General features: G+C 32.8%; 2 protein-coding genes across 2 annotated transcripts; one reads left to right on the forward strand and one right to left on the reverse strand.

The window, feature by feature from the left end:
* The first annotated feature begins 42 nt into the window (after positions 1-42).
* LOC106337119 (probable pectinesterase/pectinesterase inhibitor 20) lies at positions 43-2,990 on the forward strand. Its single transcript, XM_013776166.1, has 3 exons — positions 43-794; positions 1,181-1,630; positions 2,274-2,990. The coding sequence occupies exons 1-3, from the start codon at positions 251-253 to the stop codon at positions 2,969-2,971; spliced, it is 1,692 nt and encodes a 563-aa protein (XP_013631620.1). The 5' UTR covers positions 43-250; the 3' UTR covers positions 2,972-2,990.
* Positions 2,991-3,278: 288 nt separating this feature from the next.
* LOC106337120 (RING-H2 finger protein ATL5-like) lies at positions 3,279-6,210 on the reverse strand. The gene is made up of 2 exons (XM_013776167.1): positions 6,120-6,210; positions 3,279-4,118 (listed from the first exon to the last, which is right to left on the reverse strand). The coding sequence occupies exon 2, from the start codon at positions 4,116-4,118 to the stop codon at positions 3,441-3,443; it is 678 nt and encodes a 225-aa protein (XP_013631621.1). The 5' UTR covers positions 6,120-6,210; the 3' UTR covers positions 3,279-3,440.
* Positions 6,211-18,609: the final 12,399 nt, after the last annotated feature.

Genomic DNA, 18,609 nt, shown 5'->3' on the forward strand with positions numbered 1-18,609 from the left:
GTTTAAATCACGCCTAAGTCAGGGTTATTATTTGTAGTCTTTAATGAGAGACGGATATATATATGTTTGAACTTTGTGACACCGTCACAATTATAGATGTACACATATATACATTAATATATTATTGATTTTGAACTTGTATATATTCCAAATTGAACGTTCTTGAAACCCCTATATATAATCCAGCACACTTGACACAAATTCTCAAACCGAACGAACACACAATTAAGCTCTAAACAAAAACCAAAAGATGTCTCAAATTCTCATGTTCTTCGCCCTTAGCTTCTTCTCTTTATTGTCATCTCCTTCTCTCGCCGCTGAATTTCAGGCCACCGGAAATGCGACGTCGCCGTCAGATGTATGTCGCTTCGCGCCGGATCCATCTTACTGTAGATCGGTTCTCCCAAACCAGCCGGGAGATATTTACACCTACGGTCGTTCCTCTCTAAGACAGTCCATCTCACGTGCCAGGCGTTTCATGTCACTGATCGACGATCAACTAAACCGGAAAGGCAAAGTGGCTGCTAAATCAACCGTTCGGGCACTCGAAGACTGCAAATTCCTGGCCAGCCAGACCATGGACTTCCTCCTTAGTAGCTCACAGACTGTCGATGCCACCAAAACTCTGTCGGTTTCTAGGGCTGAGGATGTTCAAACTTTTCTAAGTGCTACAATCACCAACGAACAGACTTGTCTTGAAGGTCTTACATCCACGGCTTCTGAAAATGGTCTCTCCGGTGATCTTTTCAACGATACAAAACTCTATGGGGTCTCTCTTGCCCTCTTCTCCAAAGGTATATTACAAATAGGAATACCTAAAATTAAAAATTTAAGCATGCACGTACGTATTTTCCATTTATCTTAACATACTTAATTAGTACGTTTACCAATAACGCTGCATGAAATCTGCATCTTATCCGCATTTCATTTCTACAATTCTTGCTTTCGTGAATAATGCTTTTTCATTAATTAAAGAGAAAATGATGAGAAAACCAACTCACGAGATTTGATAGTTGAAACACTGGTTGAAATAACTGTTAATTTACACACATACCCGGCTCTTTTCGTTTCACATGCTTATGGGTATAGTGTTTTATTTAAAAAATGATTACTCCATTGATCTATCAAAAGAATATTCTACAGTTACTACGCATTCTTAGATATTATTTGACTTTTGTAGGCTGGGTGCCAATAAGGAAAAGGTCGAGGCCTGTTTGGAACCGACAAGCCAGCTTCAAAAAGTTTTTCGGTGGTTTCCGTAACGGTAGATTACCCATAAAGATGTCGGAAAGGGCTCGTGCTGTTTATAACACCGTGACTAGGTCTGGGAGAAAGCTTCTTCAAACTGAAGAAGGCGCTGTTAAGGTGAGCGATATGGTGACGGTGATACAGAACGGGACGGGAAACTTCACGACCATAAACGAAGCCGTAGCAGCGGCTCCTAATAAAACTGACGGTAGTAACGGTTATTTCTTGATCTATGTAACGGCGGGATTGTACGAGGAATACGTGGAGATTCCGAAGTACAAGAGGTATGTGATGATGATCGGTGACGGCATTAACCAAACTGTTATCACCGGAAACCGGAGCGTCGTTGATGGATGGACAACTTTCAACTCAGCCACATTTAGTAAGTACCTCATCATTTCTCATATATAATCTCATAAAACATAAAGCAAACCCAATCTCTATTTTGAAAGTACTCATTTTTATTCTTTAAAACATATGAGTTATACGTGCAAAATGCCGAACATAATATACGGTTTAGATTGGATGAATATATTAGCATCCGAGTTTTTGTCACCACAAAGTAAACGATTATTTGAAAATATGATCAAGGCATGTGCACAAAACATGTCTTCTTCGTGCAAGTGCGTTGTACTATTCTTTTAAAACATAACTATTCTAAGACACCTTTAGAAAAAGAAAAGAAAAACTATTCCGAGACAATAATTTAACCAGGAAAAACTTCTTTTTTAAGAAAAAAAAACTATTGCTAGTCCACTTAGCTTTAATTTAGACTTTTCCCATGCAATCGAAGGCGACTTGCTCGCTTGGTCCACCTTAAAGTCTTGACTCCACGTCAATTCGTCGTGTTCTCGACTAACCTTTTTTGGCGCCGACCAACCTAATATGAAACTATAATATTTCTCACATTTTTCATTATTTGCTAAGTCTTTTAACTAATAGAGTAATACTAATATTTTTGGAAACTTGTAGGTTTGTTTTACCAAAATAATCAACTAACTCTAAATTTTGTTCATAAATCGCAGTTCTATCAGGTACCAACTTTATTGGCGTAAACATAACAATCCGCAACACGGCAGGACCAACCAAGAATCAAGCCGTCGCATTGAGGAGCGGTGGAGACTTCTCTGTCTTCTATAGTTGTAGTTTTGAAGCCTATCAAGATACCTTATATACGCATTCTCTCAGACAGTTCTATCGTGAATGCGATGTTTATGGTACGGTTGACTTTATATTCGGTAATGCTGCGGTGGTGTTACAAAACTGTAATTTATATCCACGTCAGCCCCGTAAAGGTCAGGCGAACGAGGTTACAGCTCAAGGTCGCACCGACCCGAACCAGAACACTGGAACTGTGTTACATGGGTGTACGATAAGACCCGCGGATGATTTGGCTTCCAGCAACTATACAGTAAAAACTTATCTTGGTCGGCCGTGGAAGGAATATTCGAGAACTGTTGTTATGCAGACATACATAGACGGGTTTCTTGACCCGACTGGCTGGAACGCATGGTCTGGAGATTTCGCATTGAGCACACTTTACTATGCGGAATACAATAATACTGGACCCGGCTCTAACACAACAAACAGAGTCACTTGGCCCGGTTATCATGACATCACTAACGCTACTGATGCTTCCAATTTCACGGTCACAAATTTCCTTGTTGGCGAGGGTTGGATTGGACAAACCGGGGTGCCTTTCGTCGGTGGACTGATAGCATAATTTAACTTTATACTATAACATGTCACTAAGCTATACATTTGATGTCATTCATGTGTTCTTTTTCAAAATAAATAATTGTGAATTCTAGTGGTGCCAAGCTAATTCAATTCCCACAGTGGCTACGATTTTTGTGATAATAAATTTACACAAATGAAAGTTTTATGTAAGAAGCTCTCCGTAGACCACCAGGCTTGTGGCAGTTTCAGTGGTGGTGGATGATAACGTAGGCGCTCTCGTGGTCCACTAGTAACGGCCACGTGGACCAGCGTTAATGCCACGTGAGCTGGCATTATTGCTACGTGTCCAAAATCTCATGCGGTTTTAAAAAAGAAAAGAAAAAAATATCATTTGCTTTGCCCGCACGCTTCTCCAGATGCTCCATAGTCTTTTCAAAGATACAACCAGATTACCCGGAAATGTGGATCCGTTATGGCTGTTGGGTAGAACCGGATTGTTATTATTAGAGCCTTCAAATTATGTGGGGAGTCTCCACCATGACACCGACTAAATCTATTGGTTCTCTCTCACACGCCTCCATCGGAAATCTCAACGGCGAAGACGAAGAAGAGGAGGAGGAGGAAGAAGAACTTCCTGTTTCTATGTCCTCCACCTGTTGTTTAACCGAAGCGGCTTGTTCTGCTGATTCGGGTCGGGTCGAGGGACTTTCGGGTTGAACCGGAGCTCTGCAAAGAGGGCAAGTGGATCTGGAACGGAACCCAGTATCGATGCAGTCAGCGTGAAAAGCGTGGCCACATTTAGGGAGGATACGGCCTTGGTCCTCTTCTTCGAACTCCGACAAGCAAACGGAGCACTCCTCCAGTGGCGTTTGATGATGAGTCTCGGAGGAGTAAACGAAGATACGAATCTTCTCGAGAACCGCCGTGTCGAGAGGGGAAAGGGAGGTCGAGGAGATGGTGGAGGCGGAGAGAGCGCGGAGGTGAGCACGAATACGGCGGCGAATGCGACGGTTTTGACGACGGAATAACCATCGGGCGTAGCTGTGGAAGCAGAGCATCATGAGCACGGCGGCGAAGAGGATGATTACGGAGGAGAGCATGATTTTGCCGTTGAGAGAGTGGCCTGGACCTGGAGACGTGTGGCTCACGCTACCCCACATTGGCTTGCTGCTTTCTTCTGCGATTCCCATCCCTTATATATTAAAAGAGAAGCATTCTCAGTAAATGCGTTCACACTATATTTGCCACGTGTCAGTCTCACATCACTTTGAAACTTAGCGTGCTGACGTGTCGCTCCAATAGAATCTAGAAATTTCGTCACATGGTCTTTGTTTTTGTGTGATAGATTAGGGGAAAGTAGTGAATATATATATCTTTAACCCTTTTAAAAGTAAATAAACATCATTTGTTGGGTGATCAGGTATTCGTGAAGAGACTAGACGATCCAAAGTCTAGGGCATTTGAAAGGTGTTCTTCGGACACATACAAGATAACGGGACCGTGTATGCGTGACGTATGTTATCTCCACCTACTCAGGCAAGGATCCGACGGCTGGAAACCAGAGAACGTTAAGATCTACGGCTCATCCATCAGATCAGTCACTTTCTACTTTAACCTCTTCTTGCCAAACGGTGTTTGGTACGGCTTTGACGTCTGCAACGGCCTTGCTAGTGACAAGTCTTCTCAGTCCAGTGCCAGTGACAAGTCTTCTCAACCCATTATTGCCTCCGTTGCTGTTATGTAAGATTAATAAATAAAGAAAGAACAAAAGGTTGAGTATCTGTGGGTTTGCTACTTTTGTGGCTTAAAGTGAAAAGAGACAATGTGTGTTTTATGAGAAAAAACATGTAATTTTTTCTTAACATTTACACCCAAAAAAAAACTACGGCCTAGGAAAAATACATTCTTTGTGTCATTTCTTAGGATCCTTAATGCACAATTTGGTTGATGTTATACATTTTCTATATAGTTACATCATTGTTTATTCATGCACATTTTTAAATTTAAATAGTTATGTCATTGTTTATTCATGCCCGTTTTTAAGTTGAAAAGGATCACTGGTCGTAGTCGAAAATGATATTGTTATGATTAAGTTAATTAATCTGAGATCGTGTGGGTATACACATGCCGAAATAAACGGTGATCATGTGGGTTTTGAAAAAAAATTTGGTGGAGTGTGATTGTCAAGATAAAATAATGCTATTAATTGAAAATATTTCACATTATTCCGTTATGACATTATATATATCGAAGACTGATTGGCAAGTTAAAAATATATGCTAATTAATTACATCCTTTCGATGAGCATATATTGAACCTATATAATACCTAGACTCCCATTCATTTTTTTCACTCCATAAACCAGAAACCTTAGAAACTAAACTCATTCTCCTATAATGGATGCGATAACTTATGTTTCTGTTTCAAATCAATGTGGACGATTAGGGTGAAGATCATACGTTTGTGGAAGCAGTATTCTGATATACGTTAGTAATACCGTTAATTAGATTTTCTTTTTATATGATAAATAAAATATTCAGTAATGTCTAGCCTATTTTATTATTAATTAGTTTTATTTTAAGAATTTTATCTTCATTTGTTATATTCAACAAAATTATTTTTTAATAATAATTAACGGTATCTTTATATATTTATCAATCACTTTTTATATTTTTACATACACATACATAATGCACATTGAAATGAGTACCTGTATAACTAAATATTTACTGCAAGTGAAGATTATAATTCTATAGGAATTTGGAATATTCTTTCTTTTTAATGCTTCATGTCACCTTTGACCAAATTATAATGAAATTATTTTCCTTTATAGTTTTTTTTCTTGAACTATTATCTAGATTTGATTTGATTTTGCATGCGTTTAAAAATTATAATATGAAACGATTGGTTGACATTAGGATTTGCTAAAATGTATATAACATGAAACAAAATAAATAATAATAATCTTTGGTTTGTCACCAAAAAACGAAAAACCTCAAGCATTTTAACCGAAGAAACGAAAATTAATATGGATTCATAATGGTAGTTTTAAAATAGGAGATTAAAACCCAAAAAACAAGCTTAAAACTGAACCGATATCCAAAGTAATTAAGCAGACCTAATGTTTTATTATCTTAAAAATAACGAAATTAATAATCTCATCCCGCACAAAGTGCGGGTTACTACCTAGTGGTTTTATATTTCTACTAAAGGGAGAGGAAAAAAGGAAAGTTTATGGCAGAGAGTAGAAAGTTTCGTAGCTGCCTATTATGTGTATGGGTTTCAGAACCCCTTATCTATATATAGGCTAGGGCATATTTAAAAAAACATAAAGTGGGTCCATATTCATTTAAATTTTATTTTGTTTATGTTTCTTTGCTGATGCTTTTTTTTTTTGCAAAAATGTTTGACTCATATTCGATCAATCGGTCGAGTATTGTAAATACAAAAATACTATAAATGAAATTTTCATGATATTTTTTATTTTGCTTTAATAAGCTATTAACTATCTTACCCATGCCCTACATAATTTTTCATATATATATATATATATATATATATATATATGTATATATTATAGAAAAATAGTTTCATACATTTTAACAATAATTTTTTTTTTGTATTTCTGCTATAAATCACACAGATTTTCTACATGAATAATTTGTTTATTGTAGTTAATTGCAAGATCATTTTCCTTGTCTCTGAAATTGTTCTTTTCTTTTGACTTTTTCTGTAATAATTTAATGTCATTTTGACAACCAATGTATATGAACATATATTTTATATGATAATGTTTACAATAGAAAGTTGACTTGTCATATAGATATTGTAAGTAGTTTTGAAAAATACAAGTCCTTTTGGGTCAAAACAGAAAAGTGTGCACTTCCTTCATAATCAAAGAGCTTTGTCCTATGACTAAAGAAACTCGACAAGTTCTTTAACCCACTTGTGACTTCTCAGTCTATTGAGCATCCATATATGAATATGACTGTCTTTTGTGAGTTCTTGGATCTTTTTTCTTTTCTTTTTCTAGAACTATTATTATCGATGGCTTGTATCTCGTAAATTCGAAGAACTATGCAGTGGCACAATTTTATTTATGGATGGCAAAAAAACACTGATGAAGCAAATAAATTCTTAGCAAAAAAAAGCAAATACATGCCTGATTTATTAATATATATGAACTAGAAAAAATCATAACTGTATTAACAAATACAGAAGCATATCATTAAAGTATGCTTGCTTAGATGCTAAGAGACTGTCTCAATCTTTAGACCCTCCTTTTGCTTTGATGGATCTTGCACTTGTTTTCGTTATCTATAAAATAAATATTTGGTTGCTCAGAAAAAGAAAATAAATATTTATTTTCTTATTTATATATTTACGTCAAATGCAGCTTTTAATTATTTTGTTTGATTCATTTTCAAAATACGACTTTAAAACCATGTTTACACATCAGAACCTAACAAGAGTTTTGTCGTGAAGAGGATGTAATTTAGGTTTTCGTTGGTATTTTCTAGTTTGTTTTATGAATTGATAACGACCTTAATGCTCTATGCCTTTTTCTGTCTTGATTCTACTTTAAATAACATTGGTGTACAAATATTAAAATACATATGATATTTTCATGGGATATTATATGTAAAATAAATTGTACAAAACTCTAAAACTTCAATGGATTTAAGATGATTACTATATTTTCATATAAAAAAGTACCTGGTATACAATCAAATATTTATTCGCACACACACAACATGGGTCCAAAAATTCTTCCAATATATAAAAAATTATCTAAATAATTTCTTTTCTCTTATAAATTTAAAACATTATTTTTATATTTTTGAATTTCTCTCAATATCTATGTGTCCCAACGAAACTTTATTTTTTTCGGTAAATGCACTATATACTGAAGCTTATGATCTTTAGTGTTGTTTTAAAATTTCTAAACATATTCTACATTTGTATTAATGTATATTAAACTCTCTTTTATGGTACATGTGCAAAGTTTTAATTTTTTGTCAAATAATTTAATAAAATTTCATAATATTCCTTAAATTGGTGGATTAACCACTATAAAATTGTTATTTTCCAGAGAAAGGGAAACAACAAAAGTTTCAAACCTCTTTGACCTTTATCATATGTTAGTGAAAGATGCAACTATGCATTAAAACAATGTTTTCATATTTTTGATTTTTTCTCACAATCTAGGTGTTAACCAACCCTCTACGATGACAAAAAAAAACCCAATCCCCTACGAAAATATTGAGTTTTTCAGTAAATATTCTATATACTGAAGCCTATGATCTTTAGTGTTGTTTTAAAATTTCTAAACACATTCTATATTTGTATTAATGTATATTAAACTTTCTTTCATAGTACATGGACATCATTTTAATTTTTATCAATTAATTTAGTAAAACTTTATAATACTCCGTAAATTGGTTGAATAACCACTATAAAATCGCTATTCCCTAGAAAAACGGAGACAACAAAGGTTCTAATCCTCTTTGGCCTTCATCATATGTTATTGAAGGATGCAACTATGCATTAAAACAGTATTTTCATATTTTAAAATTTTCTCAAAATTTACATGTTAAACCCTACGAAAATATTGAGTTTTTACTAAATGCTCTATATACTGAAGAATATGATATTTAGTGCTGTTTTAAAATTTCTAATCACATTCTACATTTTTATTAATGTATATTAAACTCTTTTATCAATTTAGGGAGTATTATGAAGTTTTACTAAATTAATTGAAAAAAAATTAAAACGACGCTCATGTACTAACCACTATAAAATTGCTATTTCCTAGAGAAACGGAGACAAAAAAAGATCAAGACCTCTTTGACCTTCATCATATGCTAGTGAATGATTCAACTATGCATTAAAACAGTATTTTCATATTTTTAAATTTTCCCTAAACCCTAAACCCTAAACTCTAAACCCTAAACCCTAAACCCTACGAAAATATTGAATTTTTTTGGCAAATGCTCTATATACTAAAGCTTTTGATCTTTAGTGTTGTTTTAAAATTTCTAAACACAGTCTACATTGTATTAATGTATATTAAACTATCTTTCATGGTATATGGACATCGTTTAAATTTTTTGTCAATTAATTTAGTAAAACTAATATTCCCTAAATTGGTGGACTAACCTCTATAAAATCGTTATTTTCTAGAGAAACGAAGACAACAAAAGTTCCAAACCTCTTTGACCTTCATCATATGTTAGTGAAGGATAAAACTATGCATTAAAACATAATTTTCAGATTTTTGAATTTTTTCTAAAATCTATGTGTTAACCCCTACGAAAATATTGAATTTTCGGTAAATGCTCTAGATACTGAAGCCTATGATCTTTAGGTTTGTTTTAAAATTTCTAAAAAACTTCTACATTTGTATTAATGTATATTAAACTCTCTTTCATGGTACATGGACGTCGTTTAAATTTTTTGTCTATTAATTTAGTAAAATTTCATAATACTCCTAAATTGATGCACTAACCACTATAAAATCGCTATTTTCTAGAGAAACAGAGACACCAAAAGTTCAAAACCTCTTTGACATTCATCATATGTTAGTGAATGATGCAGCTATGCATTAAAACAATATTTTTATATTTTTAAATTTTTCTCAAAATTTATGTGTTAATCCATACGAAAATATTAAGTTTTTCGGTAAATGTTCTATATACTGATGAAACCTATAATCTTTAGTGTTGTTTTAAAATTTCTAAACACATTCTACATTTGTATTAATGTATGTTAAAAAAATTTTCTTAGTACATGAACATCATTTTAATTTTTATAGTTATAAGTTGTCCTTACCCTTTCTTTTCTTTTCTTTCCATTTTACCCCTTTTATTCTCACTTCTAGCTCCTTACTTTTCTTGCTTCTCGATGTTCAATACCATTACCATTAATTATTATAATTTCGTTAAATAAATTTGCCGAATTTAATAGTGAAGTGATATTTTAATTAGTATTTTGATGTACACATGGTTTTGTATCTACTGGGGTTGCTCTTACGGCGGCCATAGAAACAGCGAATCTATGGGTAACTTTATTTTATTTATAATTCTAACCAATTACAATTGGGGGAAAAAGGTGATATTGTGAGTATGATTTATGAACAGGATAATATTATCAATTGGTCAAAACATTCCTCAAGTTGATATAAAGTTCTATTGTCTTCCTCCCATCCCATGTGATGTGCCCTGCGGCGAATCTAAAAATATCATATTCTTTCTTTTATCATATTTGTTTCTGTGTTAACCATGATTGATAACTCTCCACATACGGAAATATTAGAAGGATTTCATATTTTTCCAGCTTTTAAAGTTTACATGGTTTTGCAGTGAAATGCAATTTATGTTGTTCTTTTAGTATACGAGGAGAGGATTAGATAAATTCTGACTTTTTAATATTTCTATTTATTCTAGTTAGTTTGTGTTCCCTTTCAATGAAAATAAATTTGAAATTATGTAGAACCATTATATGTGAGTGAACCAATTAGTTTAATACTTACAGCTAATAAGGAAAAATGATAAATAAATAATCGATTCACAGTTAAACGAGAGTTCAGATTACCACTTTCTCTTAAAATTTATTTAGGAGATTTATGTGTTTAATTAGACTTTGAGCTTTACTAAAGCTAAGAGGATATTGTTAGCGAAGAAAAGGGCAAATGATTTCTTTTATTTTATATACCATTTTACCAAAGAGTTAGGCTGAAAATAGGGACATTTGTGAAAATGAACCATTGATTTTACAGAAAATTGAATATTATTATTAAGGTAAAGAAGGATCGCAGCTATTAGTTAAAAAGGAATATATGTTTATTAATCAAACAAAATTTTTTTTCATCGTTGATCGTTGATAATAGTAGACATATTATTAAGCTTAATGGTTTTTTATCATGAAATATTTTTTTTTTAAGTTTGAATCATATATACTCGAGCGTTTCTATAAGTTTTTTATATATTGTTAACCGTGAGAAGGCGTAACTACGTGATGTAACAGCGAATCGAGCTCAATCATCTTGCCTAGTCATGGCCAGCTCACTTCCCTCCCCCTTTTTCACCTTTACTTTTTCCTCATCTTTATTTTATTTTAAAAATTGTTATTTCACAATCATTTCAAATACAAATAAATAAAAAAGAACTAACACTACTTACCAGCTTTCTTAACAGTACCAATCAGAGAGAGGCCCGTTTTTGGAAGACAACGACACCAGTATTTCAGACAATCTTTGGCATACCAAACATGATGAAGAGCCAAAAATCTCGGATATAGCGTGAGTCGTGAGAAGAGTAATTAAAAGTTCAAATGTCTGCTTTACAAAAGTTTCTTATGTATTTTGATCTACCTTGTATTTTTATTTAGGGAGTAAATATGATGCAGGAAAAAAACATGAGAGATGCAGGAAATTTAGACATGCAGTTTTATATGCATTTGTTGTGTTTAAAAAGAAATTGTCCTGCAAATAAGAGAAAAAGGAGTCTGATCAAATGCTGAGGCCTAATGGGTGATTTTTATCTTTTTTTACCTATGAATACTACACACAATTTTATGTTTTGTTGATAAACCAAATAACAACACTAAATAATTTTTATGTAAGATTTAAATAAAAAAACATATATGCTATAGTTGACTTTTTATATTGATGATGATTAACATAAACAAACTAATTACAGTTAGAGAAATTAGGACGTATATACACAGATTTTACAGAAATTAGGCAACTACCATGCAACTGTTCCAACTTAATTTAATACCATTTCACCCCTACAAGCAAACATGTTTACTCTATAGTCTATTCTACATAGAGTGTCAGAAGCTATCACTAGACATGCCTATTACACGCCATGTATCGAAGGTTCATCTAAATTTAAATATTTTTCCTTTAAAAATAGAGAAACTAAAAGCCATCATTTACAGTTTCGATTTTTTAAACCATTTCTAAATAGTCATATTCCCCAAATCCTTCTTCAAAGACCAAAACAAGAAAATTTACAGTAGACGGTTTGGAGCAAATTCCACTTCCAGAACGCATGTTTGGAGCCAGAGAAGAATTGATTGGCGAAAGAGTTAACAAAACCACAAGCCGGAGAGGATTGGGTCTATAATCTACCTCTAGATCCAGAAGATATTGACTTCCGCACGACGGTTGGGAATATCATTTCCACATGCGGATTCGTTGGTGTTGATTGATTCAGATAGCGAGTCGGATTCTGGGTGCTATGACTCCCAAGCAGTAGAAAAACAAGAGCGAGAAGTCATACCGCCTCCGCTCGTATTATTTATTCAGTATTGTGTGAATCAAACACATTCTCGAGAGCCAGATGAAGAAGCGAAGGTGAGTAATCACAAACATAAACCTCTCGAGAATCTATGTGTGTTAATAACAATTTTGCCCGTATCAAGCAGTAGTAGTATTAAAGTGACTATGTTAGAGTAATAGTTCTTCAATTTACAATTAAGATATGAAGTAGATGCTACCTAATAATCTTTTAGTCTTAATCATTTCAGTTATAATCTTCAAATATCTTCAAGCGTCTATAGTAGAAAATTATGTTCTATGTGGATGTTTTCTTAGAATATAACGTCTAAGATTTTTAGTAGATGTCACGTATGAACATGTAAAACAATTAGTGACCACACCTCATGTTAGGGTAGGTCACCCATCTGCCTGACAGTATAGGTTGCTACTGATTGTATTACTATATCAACATAAAAGTTTAGGAATAAAGCTTAAGTGTTTGTATCATATACATTAACCAAAGCTTCTACTGTTTATTAGATTGTGAATCAGATCTTATCTAGATGCTATGGAACTTGAAGTGATTGAGTCTTTTCGTAACTTTCCATCTGGGATGATTATATCAACAGCTGAGAATCTGTTGGAATCAAATGCGATTATAGTTGTTAACGAGACGAAAAAGTTGCCGATAAGTTTATTCTTACCCATAATATATAGTGATTGTATCTAATATATCTTGTTAACAAAACAAATCCATATATCTCCTTTGTGTAAAGTATAATGAGTTGTATTATCGGTGACATGTTCTTTTAGATGGTTCTTTTTTGATGCAGGCATCAATAACTCGACTGATATAGATTTGATAAGATATTGGTCATTCCGGTTGATTGGATTATAGTTGGAAGGGATGCTAGCACAATGTAGATTTTTCTAAAGTGGGTTGTTTATCCACTGACATATATTGTTCGAATCCATAATATTTTGTAAAGTCTAACAGTTTTTTTAGGGTAAATTAATTTTGTTGGACGTTATCTTTTCAATCTCTGAAAGATTTACTTTTTGGACTGTTTCATCACACAGGTAGATGTAATGTATATAAAAGATGATGTAAGTGACACTCCCTAAAACGAAGTTGATATGGGTTGGGATGATGATAGCAAGGACCAACGTGTTAACAACAGGGTTCGCCTTATACGTGATGGCCATGTCTTCAAAAAGGTGATGTTTGTAGCTTGTCGTACCACCAATGGTCTCGCAAGAATTAGGAATAAGAAGAAACATAAAGAAAAGGAAGCTAGGAAAAAAGGAAAGAGATGCATGCTCTGAACCATTTGATATGGAAGTTCAAATGATACTCTAACAAATATTGTACCATAAACAAAATGTTATTAGCATCTAACATATATATATGATACTAAAGCACAATATATTTCCATCACAATATTGCATCATAACCCATAGTTGTTACATCTAATAAAAGATATTAGATGCTAACATCTAAGAAAGGAAACGAAAGCTAATGAGAAAAAAAAAGATGTATGTTCTGAATAATTTGATGTGAATGTTCACGAACCATACTATAAAAGATACCCCCTAACAAATATTGTAACAAAAAAAAAAATCATTAGCATCTAATATATATTATATATATATGATACTAAAACGCAATATATTTCCATCAAAGTATTGCATGATAACCCATAGTTTTTACATCTAACAAAAGATGTTAGATGCTAACATGTACTTATACAAAAGGCACAAATCTAACTTACCATAAATCTAGAGTTACCATTGAATCCAATATATTTACCTAACCTTTTAGATGCATGATAACACATAGCTGTTACATCTAACAATCGATATTAGATGCTAACATCATAAGTATGACGAAATTAAATTTATACTTGTCATACCCTTGAAGGAATTGCTGATATATATCAGTGGCAAGTTCATTTCATCTAACATTACATGTTATCAACACAAATACGTAAAAACTGTAACCACTTATGATCCAGTTAACAACTTACATGATAAGTATGAATACAATTAAAGATAACATCCTATATTTTGTAAAATAAGAAAAAAAAAATTATCTGAGAGTATTTGTCAACACACAGAAATTAAAATAGATAAAAAAATTTTGTTGTTAGGAAAGTTAAGAAGGAAAAATGAGTGGTAGGGGAAATATATAGTTGCAGGCCTATATCTCAATAAAAACCTAAAATTGTACTATAAAAGATCAAGCTGAATCTACATCTCCTCATCTCTAGCTTACGGTGTCATGGGGTTAGGGGTAAAATAGGAACGTGGTAGACAAGTGGCTACAGTGACTGGGGTTTCTTTTTGGTTTCGGGTAGATTCCTAATTTCTGATATATTTATGTATATTGAGCCAATAATCTCTTACAGTTATGTACAAAAGTTAACTATCAATTTATAATATTTTAATAGAAACCATTTAAATGAATTTATGCACTTTAATAACTGCTTATATTTATAAATTTAAACAGTTACTTTTATAGAAATCATTTAAATAAATGTATGCACTTGATATATATATATATATATATGTATTAAATTGTATAATATTTTTTGTAAACACTTATGAATATTTAGTTGACAAATTCATAAATTTAATATAATTTCTGTAAATGGTTTTTAGACACATTATTTTTGTGCTATATACTTATATATTTGATCATTCATATTTTAACTGTATATAGTTATAAATGGTAATGGTTATTCATAATTACTTAATATCAATAAAATATACATATCTTTTTTGTTATTACATATACATGTATGCATTTTTATATTTTAAAATTTTAAATAAACATTTTGTTGATACAATAACATATATAAATATTGAAATATTATTTCTATATTTGAACCAAATGGTAAGAAAAAATCAAAAATCGAATAAAAATACAAAAAATAAGAGAAAAGCAAGAATAATAAGAGCAAAACAAGAATACTCTTTATAATTTTTGTAATTGTCATGAATTTTAATATAATTTTAAATTAAACCATATTTATTAAAATGATGATATTTATTTTTGTTTTTGTCAACATATATTTATAACTTATTTATAATAAGTTGTATTTTGTTAAGTTATTTAGTTTTCATTTAAAAATTCAACATTTATTTAATTACATTAATTTATTAAATTAGTTTGATCTGTATTTGTTTTGCTTGATCTATATGATCTGCATTTGCTCTGTTTGATCTGCGTTTCTGTTTGATCCGTGTTTTTGTTTGATTTGTGTCACCCATTTGAAGCTTTACTTTTCATTTTCTATCTTCTTCTTTCCAAGCAGAAAGCACAACTCCATCCTTCCTAAGCCAAGACATCACTTGCTTACTTGGGCTTTCACTGGCCCTTCTTTGCTCAGCCCGTCTGTTTTGAGACGACAACAAACAATCATGAAGAATATGTGACGTTATGGTATGCAGCAAGAAGAAGAAAAAGGTAAGCAATCATTATGTGATTTTAGATTGGTCAAAGAGAAGTCTTTGTTGTGTAGCTGTTTTCCTTTGTTGCTGCTGACGTCAACGATTACTAGGTCAACACTCGTGCGTTAAGGAGAGAACTGAGATCTAACTCCCTCTCTCTCTTTTTCTCTAGAAACTCTTTTGAGATTTTACGACACTCCATGTGCATTTAAGTTATCAAACAACAAAACTTAGCATTCATTAGACGAAGGTCCACTATTAAATGAATGAACATTTATAGTAGGAAACACGAGTGTGATGCGGACACGTAAGCATTAATGTGTTTTATAGATTTGGTGATGACTTCATTGGTCTGACTCTCTGTCTCCCCTTTTACAAGACAAAAGATTTCTTCGCTGATTCATCTCTAGGTAACACCACCTAATTGTTGTTTCACACTCACTTCTTGCCTTAGTTGCATCTTTAAAAAGAAATAATCGGCCGAAGCTTGATGCAGATACATGTGTAAATTTGTGAGTTTTTCAACTATGTTGATTTATGTTAGCAACAAGCATCAAAAACTATTTGACAGCAACAAATAGTGCCTATTTGTTCATCGAATCATGTTGCAGTGTCAACCTAAACTGCATGTGTTAATATTTTTTCACGATACGCGAACTCTTACACAATTTATAGTTAAGACCATCTCTAATGTATTTTGCTATTTTCACCTCTAAAATAAAATAATTTCATAATAGAGATGAGATATGTTCCAATGTATTCCTCTAAAATAGTAATCTTTAAATGTTGAATAAAAAATAGAAATAACATTTTTCTATTTCTTTCTTTATAAATAAAAGAAAAAGATAAAAAACTTTATTTTAGAGAAATAAATAGAAGTAGGTTGGAGCAATTTTTTCTCTAAATGTTATTATAGAGACGAAGATAACAATGGATTGGAAATGCTCTAATGAATCGTAACTTTAAACATTTGTGAGTCAATTAGACTCTTCAATCAATTAGACTCTTCAATCAAAATAACATTTTTAACTTATGAATTCGTGAGATGTTCTAAGACCACAACTAGGGTTCACACTCCCCTGTCCGGAGTCTATATTTACACATGCGAGGAGGATTATTATATTTATAGACCATATAATGTACACAACTAATGGGAGAGGGATGAATGATACAAACATAGGGGACTTACAACTTCATCATATTTTTTACCGTTTCTTTTTCTTTCTGTTAGAGAAAGTTCGGCCAACACGCAAAGCCGTACGTGCACTCTTTCATTATTCCTCGCTTCTTTTGCCCCAACAGTCTTTGACGACCCACGTTCCCCTTTTTGATCCCTCTCTCTCGTACACATGCATGTATGTTATTAATTCAAATGATTTTTCTACACTTTAGCATGTATCATCACGATATATAGAGAAACTATACTAATATTTCAATTACGCAACATAAACTTTACACCGAGAAAATGTATAGTTCCATATCTGAGTCTAAAGACAATTAAAAATACACAATAGCTTAAGGAAAGGTAAGATAGAGTATTTTGACAAAGGCTGCTCATGATTTTAATTAAGATACCCAGTTAGCATTTTATTAAGAGTTTCAAAATCATGAGAATTCTACGTCATGATATCTTATTTGAGATGTTTTGACATAAACTGCTCATGATTTTAAGATACTCAAGTTAACCTTTTATTAATATATACTATTTATAACATTTTGAGAACTTTTGTGAGAACTCTCCGCTGGAATTGCTCTTACACTCTAAATATGGTACACCTAATTAATATGTAGAGCTTGTGAAATTAAGGACAGACAACCCCACGTTTTAAAATAAGAAATGATGATAATTTTGTGGAAATAAAAGCTAGTATACTTTTGCAATTATTAGACAAGGTATTAATGCTTTGGGCCAAGCTAGTTTCTTTTAGCACTCTTCACTCACTAGTTTTTCTTCTCAGCCCTTCTTTTGCGTGAAATGCCATCATGGCATGGCATTGTCATTTTGCCTTTCGTAAAACACACTCACGCCAACATACATTATTCATATTCATGTGTATGTATATGAATGTTCCATTAATGCAATCTTTGGGGCCTATATATACGAAGCTTACATAACCAAAGCTCTCATATTACAAAAGCTCACATATATACTTGGAAATGCAGGTGAGAAACTCCATGTTGGAGAAGCAGAGCACGTGCAAACCAAAAAACATGAAATCTGTTTCATATGCTTTGCACGTGCTCCCCTCCTCCAACATGAGCTCCTCACCATTGGCATTGATGTTATCCTTTAAACCTTCCTTGATAAACATAGGAACTCAAGCTAGCGTTTTGTTGGGATTGTTCTAAAACTCATATTTATTGATTTTGTTACTAATTTAAGAACATTTTTGGTTAGCAAATTATCGTTTATCGTATGCTTAGGGGTGTTACGTGTACGTGTGTTTGAAATTTTGAACCTCTTTTGGAGAGAAGAAAAATAGACCAAAACAGTTTCACGATGAAACAATACGGTTTTGGAAGGCGTCCGAGTGGAGTTTAGTTTTGACGGAAAGCCGTGGTAACTGAGATGAGGGTATTTGCCACTTTACCTGCACTTGTTGTTTTGATTATCATTATTTGTAAGGAAAATCTGAAATCGCCGGTACTGTGTTGTATTCTTATAAGGTATATATATATATAGGGGACACTGTGGCACTTTTTGGTATTCTTTTGATTCTTGAGCTCCCTTCTAAGCTCTTGAATCTTGTAAAATTTTAAGTACTGTTTCCTCCACAGAGAAATCTTTATCTTCAAACAAGAGTTTATTCCTATTCGTCCATAAGGTCCACAGGACCCACAGGAAGATAGGTACTTCTCCTAAGCCTGTTGGAGGTAGGTTGATGATCTTGCTGCAACTATCGAGTAGAGCCGTAGCTGAGTTGGGCCTCTGAGTTAGCGAAGCTGGTGAGTGTAGACAGGGG

This window comes from Brassica oleracea, chromosome C4 (genome assembly GCF_000695525.1).
Source record: "Brassica oleracea var. oleracea cultivar TO1000 chromosome C4, BOL, whole genome shotgun sequence".
Lineage (NCBI taxonomy): Eukaryota > Viridiplantae > Streptophyta > Magnoliopsida > Brassicales > Brassicaceae > Brassica > Brassica oleracea.

What these genes read in the sequence shown, in the direction of transcription:
- LOC106337119 (XM_013776166.1), top strand. Translation starts at nt 251, where the DNA reads ATGTCTCAAATTCTCATGTTCTTCGCCCTTAGCTTCTTCTCTTTATTG. An exon ending in TCTTGCCCTCTTCTCCAAAG is followed by an intron (nt 795 to 1,180) that starts GTATATTACAAA and finishes TGACTTTTGTAG; the next exon opens with GCTGGGTGCCAATAAGGAAA. An exon ending in TTTCAACTCAGCCACATTTA is followed by an intron (nt 1,631 to 2,273) that starts GTAAGTACCTCA and finishes CATAAATCGCAG; the next exon opens with TTCTATCAGGTACCAACTTT.
- LOC106337120 (XM_013776167.1), bottom strand. Translation starts at nt 4,118, where the DNA reads ATGGGAATCGCAGAAGAAAGCAGCAAGCCAATGTGGGGTAGCGTGAGC.